The 13,809-nt window shown below is 56.2% G+C and overlaps 4 protein-coding genes across 4 annotated transcripts; 1 reads left to right on the top strand and 3 right to left on the bottom strand.

Moving 5' to 3' along the window:
• Positions 1-1,136, bottom strand: F5144DRAFT_180562 (uncharacterized protein). The gene has a single exon (XM_066782713.1). The coding sequence runs from the start codon at positions 808-810 to the stop codon at positions 106-108; it is 705 nt and encodes a 234-aa protein (XP_066644739.1). The 5' UTR covers positions 811-1,136; the 3' UTR covers positions 1-105.
• A 1,560-nt stretch (positions 1,137-2,696) lies between these two features.
• Positions 2,697-6,325, top strand: F5144DRAFT_180490 (uncharacterized protein). Its single transcript, XM_066782712.1, has 3 exons — positions 2,697-3,284; positions 3,357-5,512; positions 5,565-6,325. The coding sequence occupies exons 1-3, from the start codon at positions 2,862-2,864 to the stop codon at positions 6,049-6,051; spliced, it is 3,066 nt and encodes a 1,021-aa protein (XP_066644738.1). The 5' UTR covers positions 2,697-2,861; the 3' UTR covers positions 6,052-6,325.
• Positions 6,326-7,989: 1,664 nt separating this feature from the next.
• F5144DRAFT_645623 (TLC domain-containing protein) lies at positions 7,990-9,747 on the bottom strand (the record flags this gene model as incomplete). The annotated part of the gene is made up of 3 exons (XM_066792877.1): positions 7,990-8,706; positions 8,770-9,504; positions 9,562-9,747. 3 exons carry the CDS (start codon positions 9,745-9,747, stop codon positions 8,248-8,250), a joined length of 1,380 nt encoding a protein of 459 aa, XP_066644737.1. The 3' UTR covers positions 7,990-8,247.
• Positions 9,748-10,917: 1,170 nt separating this feature from the next.
• On the bottom strand, positions 10,918-13,698 carry F5144DRAFT_591610 (cation transport protein-domain-containing protein; the record flags this gene model as incomplete). The annotated part of the gene is made up of 10 exons (XM_066790292.1): positions 10,918-11,188; positions 11,265-11,308; positions 11,412-12,126; positions 12,184-12,208; positions 12,356-12,703; positions 12,739-13,004; positions 13,081-13,180; positions 13,249-13,385; positions 13,439-13,559; positions 13,662-13,698. 10 exons carry the CDS (start codon positions 13,696-13,698, stop codon positions 10,918-10,920), a joined length of 2,064 nt encoding a protein of 687 aa, XP_066644736.1.
• Positions 13,699-13,809: the final 111 nt, after the last annotated feature.

Raw genomic sequence — 13,809 nt, 5'->3', positions numbered from 1 at the left:
AGCTGCTGCCGCTGCCGCCGCCGCCGCCGTCGCCGCCACCTTTAGCCCATCCGGCTGCTCGCTTTGGTGTAAGCGGAGGGAGAGCGAAGGTGTGTGGAGGACAAATCAACACCAACCACTGGCAGCTGCCAACGGCGCTGTCCCGTTACCGAAGACGCTAGTGCAGCCTGCCCCCGACAAGCCGACCACTCCCGTGACTCCGTGCCCAGGGTCCCTCGAGCACCCCTGGACGCTGGACGCACCACTGACCTCAGATCCACAACCGACGTGCCTACGGGTACGCCAGCACGTCGAGGGTCGTGGAGAAATGTGCACGCACGCAGCATGCATGCATGCAGCTTGGCTGCAATCACTTCTTGACCGTGCAAGGCGGTGAGAGCCCGTCATCCAAAGGGATGAGCCGGGGCTAATTTCGAGCTGAGCCGTTTGGTCAGGCATTGTTTGGCCTCGCTGTCGCTCAGCGAGGTCAGGTAGCGCTAGCACCTTGCGATGGAGCCCAGCATGCCCGGCGTCAGCAAGTAGCTCCTCAGCACACGCTACACGCTGGCCCGGCCATGTTGCTCTGGGACAGCCTGCCCTTGCCTCTCCGTCGCTCATTGCCCAGTGATCGCCAACCTGGCGCGCCGCAGTCCATTCCGCCGGGTCGGTGGCTGTCCCAAGACAGCAGCAAACTGGAGTCAATGTATGTACGGAATACATACCGCGCAGGGCGGCGTGCTTGCGTTTGCGCTTGTGCTTGGTGTCGCGGGCAAGCCGAGAGGACGAGAGACATGCCATTGCATGGATGGATGTGAGTGTTCGCAGGTACATGCATACACATACGTATTCCTCCTACAAGAGGATGGGAGAAAACTTGTTCGGCGCCCGGGCCCGAGATATGTACCAGGTCATCGGCATCCCGCCCGAGCTCACCTGATCGGATGGCAGCGTTCCAGACCCTGCGTGTCTGCCAACCCGCCGGTCCACGTCTCAAGATCCTCGCCCCAGCGACCGGCCCGGCTCCCGCACTTCGCCGTCTCAAAGCATGAGTAAGGCGGTGATCCTAGGGCGAGCGTGGGAGAGCGGTCCCCGCGTCCTAGCGGTCCCAACTTTGCCGGGGGTTGGGGGGTTGGGCTGGAGAGAGGCGGGGGGGAAGGACGAGGAGGGAGAGGGGGGGGGGGCTAAGGTAGTTAACTAAGTTAACTAATGTACCTTTCATTACGGTGTGTGGTGTGTGGTGTGTGGTGTATGGTGTGGTGGTGTGTGATCTGTGATGTGTGATCTATGGTGTGTGTGTGATCTGTGTTGTGCGGTTTGTATTTGTCTGTAGTTTGTGTATGTCTGTGGTCTGTGGCCTGGCCTGGCTCATCTGGTTCTGTCTTCGCTCGGTCTCAGAATCCTGTCTCGACCCGGCGCATGTCGCTGCCCAGGGTATTTGCTAGGGCATGATTGAACGCTGCTAGTAAATTGGAGAGGGGAACGCCTAGGCCCCCGTCATTCGCGGCAGTTTCGGTATGCAGAAACGTACCTTACCTTGGTTCGTCTCAAATTTGGGTTCCAGAAAAATGGAAAGTACGAGGTCCATATTCCAAGGTCAAGAGCGGAAGTTGCGACATGTACCTACCAGTGGTACACGGTTGCGACTGCGGGCTTTGTGTCACCTCCAGCCAACCATCTGCGACTTCTGCACTCTGGGAAGCCGCAGGCCTGGACCCCCCCTTCCTCCACTCCCCCACCCCACCGCACTGAAGACCCGCGTGCCTGCCCCCGTCTGGTTGGCTGGCAACCTGACATCCCATCCAAACAGGGTACCCCTGCATGCCTGTTGAACCCTGCGCCCGGGGTGCTGTTCTAGCGAAGCAGCCGGCAACACAGTACCTTTTTACCGACTTCACCTACCACAGCCCCGGGGAGGCCATGCGGGACTGACTTCGAGTCAACTAATACCTGGAAGTCCCCGTCTGCCGGTCCTTTTGGATCTCGACTTTTCTCAAAGCATCAGCGAACACTCGTCCCACCACGCTCGTTTTATTTTTTCCACCTTCTTCCTGGGCTCGAAAGGTTCAATTCGTCTGCTGATCCCGGGTCCTGTGTCTCGCTCCTCCGTTCCATCGGTTGAGATCGGCCTTGCCTTTCGAAAGAGAGGTCACACCGAAAGACCATCCCGACCGAGGTTGACACCCCCAAAAAAGAAGAGAGAGAAGAAGGCAGCCACAGGCAAAGATACCCTGTAGATCTTGGGAAGGCTTGCACATCCCCCCCAGGTTAGTCAATCATGTCATCTGCCAGTCATGCCGCCCGGCGATAGTTAGTCGGGTTCGTGATCTCCGTGATCTCGGCCTCAGGACCCGCTTCAGTGGCGAAAGCCACACCAACTTCGTCAGCTGCACATCGCCCTTCCCCACCACATGCCGCCTCAAACGAGCACGACTGCGCCATTCACCCCTTGTGTGCCGCCGTTCCATGGAATTCACCATTGCTGACCATGGGTAAACACACAATGAACAGCCCCTCGAACCCCTCCATTTGCCGCCACAACCCGCAAGGGCCATGAGCCGCCGGTACCGCTTCGCCTCATTCTAAGAGAACGACCTCCCTCGACTTCCGCTGACCTGGAAACCCGTATGTCTTAATACCACCACCGCCTTGCTGCCCACTCTTTCACCTTCCACCACCGTCTCTCGCTGTCGCGTCACCCCCCTCCCCTTCGCCTCTAACTCCGCTGGCCAGCAAGCATGTTGTACTGCCTGCAATAACCCTCGTTTCTTCCCCTGGCCCCCTCTTCTCCCTCTCTCCTCCTCGTCGTCCTCTACCACGTCTGCCTCCTCCTGCCTCACCCACCGTTTCCTCCTCTAACTTTGGGTCTCGCTCGCAGGCCTAGCATGGATCCGCTACTCGACAACGGCGGTCCGGAGCCGGTCTCCAACACCCCGCAGTCGGTCCTGCGAACGGCCCAGTTGCTATATCCGGTTATCCTGCTCCTGACCTTCATCATCTCGGCCGGTGTTCACACCGTCGTCACGTCAAAGACAGAGGAGCAGCTGGCTGCACCCACCGTCAGGGGCCCCGGCGGGAAACCCTTACCAATCACGAAGAAGAAACGGGAGGAGGAAGTACTCGAGACGAACGACGATGCTCGTGGCAGCGGTGGCTTTGCCTGGTGCGCCTTCCTGTACCTGACAGGTGCCCTTGTGATGTCGTTCGTCGCCAATGGCGCCGCAATCGCCGCCCATGCCATGAGCTCGGGCAATTCGAGCAAACACGCGGCGCTCACCAATGTGTGGTGGTGTGGCGACGAAAGAATTGTGAGTTTTGCCCCGCTATGCGCGCAGGCTCGCCCGCTTTCACCGACGTGCCGAAGCTGACAAAGCATACAGGTTTACGTTGTCGGCTCCGCGTTTCTCTATCTCTATGTTCTCATCACCCTCCTCGAATGGCGGCAAAGTCCCATCGTTGTTCACTTTATTGTCTGGACCCTCGGTCTGGTGGGCGAAGTTGTCATCTTGGTTGCCTCGATCCTCGCCTTGGCGGGCAGCGGCTACCTCGGCTACCTCTCCGCCGGCCTGGACAGCAGCCCTGGACCATGGGACACCATCGACCTCGGTATTGCGGGGTTTCGTCTTTGTCTCCTCGTCGCCCTCGTCAGCCTGTACGTGGCCGTTACTAAGAGGCGGTTGGAGGAGCGACGGCTCCATGACGAGGAGGCGCAGGGATCAGATACGGATGAAGTGAGCCCACTGCTCAACGGCAATGGAGACTATCACGGCCACGCCAATGGACATGCGACGCGGCGCACCCACTATGGCAGCACCATTGGGAATACCCGCCGCAACTCGGACAACCCCACCGACCAGGGCTGCCAACAACAAGACCAAGGGGCCGCTTTCTACAGACCCGATAAGCTTCCCCACAAGTCGTGGTTCGAATACTGCCGCGGATACTCAGTCTTCTTCCCCTACTTGTGGCCCAGCAGGTCGGCCAGGCTCAAGATTGTGGTTGTGCTGTGCTTCATCCTGGTCATCCTGCAGCGCGTCGTCAACATTCTGGTGCCCGCGCAGCTCGGCATTGTAACCGACACTTTCGAGAAGAATGTCGACAAGGTGTGGATAGAACTCGGGCTCCTGATCCTGTACAAGCTGCTCCAAGGGCCGTCGGGTCTGTTGGGATCAGTCCGCTCGATCCTATGGGTCCCCGTATCCCAGCACACATACCGCGCCTTGACCACGGCCGCCTTCGAACACGTGCACTCGCTCTCGCTCGACTTCCATCTGGGCAAGCGCACTGGTGAGGTGCTTTCGGCACTCAACAAGGGCGCTTCCATCAACCAGTTCCTCGAACAGGTTACGTTCCAGGTGGTCCCGATGCTGGTAGACCTTTTGGTTGCCATCATCTACTTTTACATCCGCTTCGGGTCCTTGTACGCCCTCTTCGTCTCCATCATCACCTTTTACTACCTTTACTTGACCATCCGCATGGCTGCCACTAGGTCTGACCAGCGTCGCGACATGGTCAACGCCGACCGCGAGGAGGAAGCCGTCAAGAACGACTCCATCATGTCGTACGAGACGGTCAAGTACTTCAACGCCGAGAGGAGAGAATTTGACCGCTACGGCGATGCCGTCAAGAAGTTCCAGGAGGCCGAGGCCCAGGTTACATACGGCATCAACCACATGAACATGTGCCAGTCGGTCGTGTTCATGTGCGGCCTGCTCGTCGCCCTACTAACGTGCGGTTACCAGGTGTCGCGCGGCGACAGGACCGTTGGCGATTTTGTCCTGCTTGTCACCTATCTCAATCAGCTGCAGGGTCCCCTCAACTTCTTCGGCACCTTTTACCGGACCGTACAGTCGGCCATGATCTCGGGCGAGAGACTGCTCGAGCTTTTCAAGATCCAGCCGACTGTCGTGGACAAGCCTAACGTGGAACCGCTCCGGGAATGCACCGGACACATCAAGTGGAATGGTGTCGGCTTTTCTTACGACAAGCGCAGGACGGCCCTACAGGACCTATCCTTCGAGTGCAAGCCGGGCACCACGACCGCATTCGTGGGCGAGTCTGGCGGAGGCAAGTCGACTGTCTTCCGCCTCATGTTCCGGTACTACAACTGCCGCGAAGGAAGCATCGAGATTGATGGCCATGACGTCAAGGACGTATCGATCGACTCGGTGCGCCGTTTCATCGGTGTTGTACCGCAGGATACCATCCTGTTCAACGAGACGCTCATGTACAACCTGAAGTACGCCAACCCGAACGCGACTGACGAGGACGTCTTTGACGCCTGCCGAGCTGCTGCCATCCACGACCGTATTATGAGCTTCCCCGATGGCTACTTGACGAAGGTGGGCGAGCGGGGTCTCCGCCTGAGCGGTGGCGAGAAGCAACGTGTGGCAATTGCGCGGACGATCCTGAAAAACCCCAAGATCATTATGTTAGACGAAGCGACTTCGGCACTTGATGGAGAAACCGAGCAAAAGATCCAGTCCAAGCTGATCAGCGGCAAGTTCGGTCAAGATCGCACACTCTTGATCATTGCGTAAGTACTCACTTCCTCAGTCTAACAATATCTCCCAACTAACCACCGCCAGTCATCGGTTGTCGACCATCACCCACGCCGACCAAATCATTGTCCTTCATGCCGGTACTGTAGCAGAGAGGGGCACTCACCAAGAGCTCCTGGCGCTCAATGGCCGCTACTCCGCCATGTGGGAGAAGCACTGCCGAGCTGAAAAAGCCGCCGAGCACGCACGCGATGCCACTCGGAAGGCCAAGAAGCTTTTGAGCCAAGCGAACATCGGCGACGACGGCTACAACAGCATGCTCTCGTCTACCATCCTACCAACCGCTCCTCATAGTCCTGCAGCCACGGCTGCTGACGCGCATGAAACCGCCTCCATTTCGTCGCGCATGAGCAGCACCTCCTCGAGTGGGTCGGACGGCACACTACAAGACGATGGCTCGGACGGTAACGAGGGCCATTCCGGAAAGCCGGATGACGGGCCCCGACCGCTTCTCTACTCGTTCCCCTCAGAGTCCTCCGCAGGCCGTTCGACAGACGCATCCAGATCTCCCTGAGCTAGCTTCGAGCTGAACCCGGTGTCGAAACTACTTAATATCTAAACCAGCCATCATAGAGATGGGCCAGCCACATCAAGCCCTGGCTTGACCTGGCCCTGCCCTCCGCTCACTGGCATGATTGCCCTTACCAAACCCCCCACCAACAATTGATGTCATTAATTCCGGCAACAACAATCCAGCGAGGCAAAGCCTCCACTTTAATCCCGCCCACAAAGATCACGAATGGCAGCAATAATGATCAACGCGATCACGGTCGCCCGATGAATCACGACTCGAATTCAATCCGACCCAATTTTGAACTGGGCTGTTCAGACAAACAAGAGGCGTTTTGCGAAGCATAACCTAATAATTCGACCCTCCTCCTTCTGTGTGTGTTGTTATATACCAGCCCGCTTTCTTGTTTTTGATTGCTTTTTTTTATTCCTTCTGCGCTGGCAAGACATTTTGTTGCATGCATGCAAGCGCCAGTTTGCATGTTAATGAGATATGATATGACCATGATTCCCAAAGCATGGGCGGCGTTTTTGATGCGGTTTATGGGGTTTCAGAGTTTAGGAGGTTGTGGGTTTGCTTGGTAGGAGGGAGGGAGTGGGACGGGGTGGCATAGGATAGGACAGGATGGAATAGGCTTTGGACAGGGACGGTACAGGGACCGGGACGGGGTTGGTTGGGGATGGTGCAAATAGGGGGCGGTACGGCCAAGGCCGGCCGCGGTCATCATGGGGTGCAATGGGGGTGCAAGTCCATGGTGTTGGCTGCTGTTTTTGGGTTGCTTTTGTGTTGCCCTCGGCCCCTTTCAACGGGAGCACGAGGTGAGATGGGATATACAAAAAAAAATGATAATCCTGATTTAATTAATCTTGAGAATCCTCCCGGGAGTGTGGCGCGGGCGTGTTTGGACGCTTAAAATACCCTACCTCTTTGCCTTGCTTGACTTCTCGCCGTCCTACATTCATTCTATCATCCCATGTGGTAGTTCTAGGGGAGGACTATGTAAGACAAAACGGTGGGGTAGATCCCCCCATCACTTTCTTCCTTCTACTGTGTAGGGCGTCGGTTTCTGTGCTAAAGGAACGTGGTTCCTGATGACGGCTATGATTTTTATGCATCTGGTTTCAACAGTCTTTATCCCCATGCCATATTGCAAGATCTGCCAGTAGGCGACCCTTGCTAGACACCATCCACCACTCACTGTAAGGCAAGATGGCAAGATATTCACTCGCTAGCACGAGCATTCCGATATATGGTGGTTTGATCCTGTGACGATTACATCACCTTCCCACCATGGTGATGTACCCGTCGCACAGCGGCGTTGAGCCGGGCTCAGGGATGACGGGGTAAGATAGGGTGATGACGACGACCCAAGGGCTCATCGAAAAGATAGATCTCTGGTGCGCTGTCGAGCGACGGTTGCGAATGACGTATGTGTGTGCCAGTATGTGCGTGCCAGTATGTGCATCAGTCGTTGTATTAAAACTACTATTCAAAACGTTGTGTACTATTCAAAAAAGGAGAAGAGTCCAAAGTCGTACAGATCAGTCAAACCGTATATATGATGTGTGTCCGTGAAATGGGTCGCAGCCAGCCGTTGCTGGGCGTGTGCGCGTGTAAACATGGTCGTCCTTGCCTGGGACCTGCCCTGTCCTGCCCTGCCCTGTCTTGGTATGTTGCATTTTAGGTGTTGTTGGTCTGAGGGCCTCTGGTGGTTCCTCTGCGTCGGCCAGACAAGGTTGTGTCGTTTCCTGGGTGGATGCAGTTGTGTCCTTTTGATGTTTCGCTCGCTCTCTGAGCCCGTCTTCACCGGGGCCGACCCGACGATTCCCCCCTTTGCCCTGAAGTCTGCCTTCCCATAATGGTCGTCTTCCACATCGTAGCCCAAACCCCCTCTTTATACCCAAACCGATAAGCGAGTGTATGGTACCCCCGGCCATTTTTTTTTCTAGCGAACGACGACGCCTTGAACAACACCACCCCCAAGTCCATTATTGACAATGCTCAACCAGAAGTACCCGTCCCCTCAAAACAACGCCTCGACACCTATCCAATGACCCGCCTGTCTATCCCCCCCTAGAGCAGCCAGGAATGCGTAATAAGCGAAAGATATGCCGTCATTCTTCTCCATATACAGTCTCCCATCCAATCCAAACAAATTTGTACACAAGAAGGAAGACGACGCCCAAAGCGTACGTCCTTTTACTTGCGCTTCTTCACCGCGCCGTTCGTGGCGGCATCCACGGCAGCGGTAGCAGCGTAACTCTTGGCGGTCCCGTTCGCCACGGCGGCGGCCTTGCCGTTCACCTGCGGGGCAACAGCAGCCTCCTCCAGCTCCGACTCCTCGGCGTCGCTGCGGTCGTCCTTGGCGACGTTGTGGACGGCGAAGCGGTAGGCGATGCGCAGGATGAAGAAGAGCCAGAACAGGTTGAGGGCCTGCAGCGAGCTGAGTAGACCGAGGGTGATGACGAAGGACAGGGTGCCCTTGTACTGCTGGGTCTCCCAGTTGACTCCGTAGGGCCCGACGGTTTTGAACTCGGTGAAGAGGCTGAAGAGGATGCGCAGGTTGAGGTAGTGGCGCAGGTAGATCCACACGCACATGAAGGTAAAGTAGTAGGGTCCCGTCAGCCAGTGGTCGAGGTAGTTGAGGGTTTTGGAGGTCTGAACAGGTGGGAAAGGTTAGTTACGTAGATAAGGGGGAAGACGGTGAGGGGCAACACATACGGCAAGGAAGAAGTCGGAAATGTCGTGAGTGATGTACACGGCCAGCCCCATGTAGGTGAAGTGGAAGCGGTAGCTCAGGCCGATCAAAGCCAGGCTGACAATGTGGTGGCCGACCAGCTCCTTAAAGTCCTTGCGCGGCTTCTCCATGCCCAACAGCAGCACGATGGCCTGCTGGGCCCAGTAAGCGGCCTGGAAGAGGTAGTAGAACTTGAAGACGGCGTCGTGGGTCTGGTGCGGGAAGTTCTCGTACATGCCGCGGGTGTTGAAGTACCACACCGGAGTGCGGCTCATGACGTACATGCCAGTGGGTCCCAGGATGCCAAAGTAGAGGGCCGTGTACATCTGCTCCATGAAGCGGGCCTGCTTTCCGCGGGAATTGAGCCCGGCGTAGCGGGCCAAGGGACGCAGGATCTCTTGCATGATGAATTCGCGGGTGAAGGAGAGGACGACGGTGTAGAAGGAGACGAAGGCGATGTCCCAGAGGCCCTTGCCATATTGCGGGAGCTTGTCGGGACTGGACACGGGCAATCTGTATGACAGGAATATGAAATGGTGGATCGGGTTGCTCTCGGTCGGGTTGACGACGTATAGCAGCAGGAAGGCGAACAGGATGACTAGCGGCAGGACCCAGGTGTGCTTGACAGCGATGCTTTTCGCGCGGCGCAAGGCGGATCGGGCTTTCCGACGCTTGGAGAAGCGCTTGGAGGGTGTCGCGGGGCTTAGTGCTGGCTCCTGCTACCGTCAGCGTGACAAGGCCTTAAAACTGCCTTTTTTCCCCCCATGAGGACATACCTTGCCGCTGAGATGAGCAATGCCGGTTGCTATTGAAGGGGCGCCCGTGTCGCCGAGTCGCAACTCGCTCCCGAGGATGCTAGACTTTCTCCGGCGGCGAGGCGCATTACTGTCTGCCGTCGTGGATTGGAATTGGCGATTGGCCGCCATGCTAAGCGGCGGGAAAGGCTCGGAGCCGCCCGCCATTGTCACTTCTTCTTTGTGTGTTTGGATTCGAGATTTAAAAATGCGGGAGACGCCGTGCCCCTGGCGGAGGTGAAGTGCAGATCTTGGGGTTTCGCGTATCGGAATCGCAATTGAGACGCCCTGTCGTATTTAATCGTATCAATTGCTCGGGTAATGCTGCCCCGTCGCAATAGTGCAGTTTCGGGAAAAGAAGAGGTGTGAGGGAAGGAAAAGACAGTACGTGTCAGCTGCAGGAGTCGCGATGTGGAAGCAGAAACGAACTCTTCTCTCTTCATTCCCTAAAAGTTAATCCACTTTTGCCAAGCAACATGTTGTGTGGTATTACCCTCGGTAACATGCTTACCTCATATTACAGGCAACGAAATACTGGAGAGACATCGGACAGCCCGAGGGGACCTCACCATTGGCTCTACAAACGGTGACAAAACATGAACGTTATGGGAGAACTAAACCAACCAAACTAATTGGCAATCCCCATGCCGGCAGGCCCTTCTCTCCTCATCAGCCCGTGCCTGTAATACACGGTAAGGACTCCAAGTCCGAGCATGAAAGTACACAATTCGGTTAGGTACGAAGACCCAGGTAATGATCCAACCAGATCTGTGCAATCCTTCGAGAAATGATCGGCGCGCTGCAACCGCGTCGAATTCTCCACATCTGGATTTCAGTTGGACCCTGATCTTGCAGCCAAGACGTGCTAAGGTTTTGGGGTAGCATTTGAAAAGGGGTTCGCCATGTCCGCCCGTTCTCAACCAAGAAGCGTAAATACGGCGACATACGAAATACGAATATCACGAATACAGATGTACGGTACGATATTTTTCTCTCCTTGGGACGTCCACACCACACAGTTGTAACTACGGTACTTGTAGAAACACTTCGTATTGTGTACCTAGCTGCAGAGAACTGCAACGTTTCGTTCTGAGATATTGGGATTGGTATTCGTATTGGGATCACATTGGCCGGGGGGGTTCAACTGCCTCGATGAATATATGTACACAGAAATGACTCGTTTGGCCGCCCTCCGAATCGCTTCGGCCCAGAACGGGCGACTGGAAGTGGAAGCGCCCCGATAGGCGGGCAAAACAGGGCCGTAGAGAGCCATGCGAGAAGAGACAGATCACATAACCACCCCCCGGCCATACATGTACATGTACCTACCTTACCTAGTTATTCGCCTCGCGACAGCTCCCGACTGGCAGACCGCCGTCCCCGCGGCAACGTACCCCCATTCCGCTGCGCCGGACCGTCATCGTGGCCGGCGAAACCCCGGTACTCGGGCTCACCCGGTAGGAGCACGGCGCGGTCGACGGCATAGGGAAGGCCGCGGTGACGACCGCGGATCATCATGGCGCAGATGGCGACTTTGCTAGCGGTTGTGAACTTCCCGCTGAGGGACGTCGACACGGTAGGGTGACCGAGAGAGAGGCCGACGTTGGCGCTGTGGGTCGGGTGGTGGTTAGTGCTGCTCAAACTCCTGATAAGGAGGTATGGTTTGGGGGTGGGTGGGTGCGTACTATGCCGAGACGACCTCGAACATGATGGAGAAGACCGAAAAGGCCTGGTAATGGTAGTTAATTATGCTGGTCAGCTTCGCCGTCTTTTGCACGCTGCAAACAACAACACAATGCAGCTTGTCGGGCCTGCCTGGGCTTGTCACTTACAGGATCGTTGTTGTCCATGATCCTGGGAGCCTCGGCGAAGCAGATCCAGAAGGTGCCGAGGAAGATGTACCACAAGTCGAAACTGAGTTGGTTCCGAATGTGCATCATGACATACGACTTGCCGTTCGACTCGTCTAGTGCCACTTCCTGCTCGTAAATGCCCAGCGACCTTTCTTCGTACGTGTTCGACGCCCGGATGCTGATAGCAATCGGGAAGATGGCAATGTACATCATCACCACCAAGGTAAATTGCACGCCCGGGTTGACCTCAGCGAGGTTAAAGGCGGCCGTGCCGGTGTGCCGAGCCGAGGCCGCCTGGAACAGTGCGGCCAGGATGCGCGGGCCCATCGGCAGCACGTTGACGGCGGGGTTGTCGAGATCCGAAACGATAATCAGGAGCACGTCGACGAAGTTCATGGCGAACAAGATGCCGAAGAGGATCCAGGTCGGCCGGCTGGGGAAAAGGAGCATGGAGCACCGCCGCGGGTGGTTTAGGAGAAACTCGAGGGGTTCTTTTAGGGACGACTGCTTCGGCACAAGCTTGGACATGATCCAGATAATGAGGCGCATGAAGACCGGATAGAAGGTCTCTCCCCCGTAGGCGAGGAAACTGGTGACCAGCATGACCCAGGTGGCGTCTCTGAATGTGATCATCGAGTCAGGGGTTAGGGTGAAACCGAGGTTGTTCACCATGGTCTGGGCCAAGTAAAAGGCCCTTGGGCAAATAAGTAAGCATCAGAACATGGTGTTGGAACTGATGTGTGCAGCTTACCACCAAGTCTTGTCCTGCGCGCACTCTTCCAGCCAGTCAGTGTATTTCGCCGGTGCGTTATGTATCCACGGTAGCAAGCAAATCACCCCGAAGAGGTTGATGCCAACAAAATAGCCTACACGGTGCGTCAGTTTTCTTTTTGTGAGTCTAGGGGGTTATGTCGACGTGGTACCAGTGACAATCTTCTGTAGTAATTTCAAGGCTCGATACTCGATGCCGCCAAGCCGCTCCCGATCTTGTGCGGTCAGTCTGTGGAAGCTGGAGTTTCTTCCAAGCGTTGCCTGTTTGGAAAGATACGGCATTTCGGCAGGTTGAACCAGAGTCGGCGCTGACTGCCTTGAAGACGCCGTCACGGTTTTACCGAGGACGAAGAGGGAGGTGACAGCCTGTTCCACGGTCCTGCTGCGCGACATGCTGGGCTCGTCCTCGTGCTGATATCCTCGTCTTCTCGAAACACCTCCGGGCACGACTGGTTTGATGGCATCCTCATCTGGCAAGGACATGTTAGCAGCAGTCGAGTCTTGTAAAACTCATGGACGGAGCCAGCCTCGTTACCGTCTTCCCCGTCATCTGCAACGTGGTTCCTTTCAACAAAAGAATGCCCTGCACGGTTCCAGTCAGCTATCCGTCGATTGCGCCACGCTAAGTAGGCTTCGGTACCGTCATCCCGCTCTCTCGGCGGTGGAATATACAAGGTCGAATCCACGCGAGGCTCCTTTACGTCTTGCCCGAAGGTGACGCGGGGCCCTTGGGGCCCCGAGGAGGCAGTTTCTGTGGGCTCATCTGCCTTGGGCTTTTCGTGTGTTGGGTTTTGTTCGGCCCTAGAGAGAGGAAGGAGAAAACAGCCACCTAGTCACTATCTAACTCTGCCTAATAGGTCTTCTCTTCGGGACTCACGGTTCGGTATTGAAACTTTGTTCCTTGGGCCTCTCCGGTTCTGCCGCCTGAATTTGGACCTCAATGTCTTCTGAGCGTCCACTCAGCTTGGAGGATGACGCTGCTGTGGAGAGGATTATGTTAGGTGCCACTTGACATAGCCAACTCCATGGGAAGGAGGAGACTCACCAACTGCTTTGAAGCGCTTCTCAAACCAACGGAGGCGAACAGTGATGACGATGATGTTGATAAAGCCGAGGTTGGTGATGATGGGAATCACGTAGGTGTACACTTGCTGATAAGTTTTCAGATCCTTTATGTCGACACTGCACACGTGTTAGGGTGCAGCTGAGAGGGGTGTTCTGGCTGCTTGACGAACGTGTTGAGGCCCGACTCGGTGGATGCACTGGCGCCAAAGAACCAGGCGTCCATAGCAGAGATATTGCCGTAAGGATAGAGGACCACCAGGGCGAGGAGGCCGGCAAAGATGATCCATGCATCTATGCGTGGTAAGTGCGCAACCCATGTTAGTCGTCCATCCATTCACATGGCCAATACAATACGTATGCATGCTGCCCAGGACGAACTCGACGGTATCTTACAATGCAGGGTGATGTAGTTAAGCTCTGGTTTCCACATGACGGCCAGCAGAAGCGGAGGAGCTCCGAGACTGACAATGGTATCGATACAATTGACCGCGGATTCTGGTGGGTGGTCGTTGGGTTACAGTATTCTGGGCGATGCCGAGGA

This window comes from Chaetomium tenue (genome assembly GCF_020726465.1).
Source record: "Chaetomium tenue strain MPI-SDFR-AT-0079 chromosome Unknown F5144scaffold_3, whole genome shotgun sequence".
NCBI classification, from domain to species: domain Eukaryota; kingdom Fungi; phylum Ascomycota; class Sordariomycetes; order Sordariales; family Chaetomiaceae; genus Chaetomium; species Chaetomium tenue.
Note: the sequence above shows the minus strand (reverse complement) of the source record. Positions and strands in the feature narration are given on the sequence as shown.

What these genes read in the sequence shown, in the direction of transcription:
- F5144DRAFT_180490 (XM_066782712.1), top strand. Translation starts at nt 2,862, where the DNA reads ATGGATCCGCTACTCGACAACGGCGGTCCGGAGCCGGTCTCCAACACC. An exon ending in GGTGTGGCGACGAAAGAATT is followed by an intron (nt 3,285 to 3,356) that starts GTGAGTTTTGCC and finishes CAAAGCATACAG; the next exon opens with GTTTACGTTGTCGGCTCCGC. An exon ending in CGCACACTCTTGATCATTGC is followed by an intron (nt 5,513 to 5,564) that starts GTAAGTACTCAC and finishes AACCACCGCCAG; the next exon opens with TCATCGGTTGTCGACCATCA.
- F5144DRAFT_180562 (XM_066782713.1), bottom strand. Translation starts at nt 810, where the DNA reads ATGTACCTGCGAACACTCACATCCATCCATGCAATGGCATGTCTCTCG.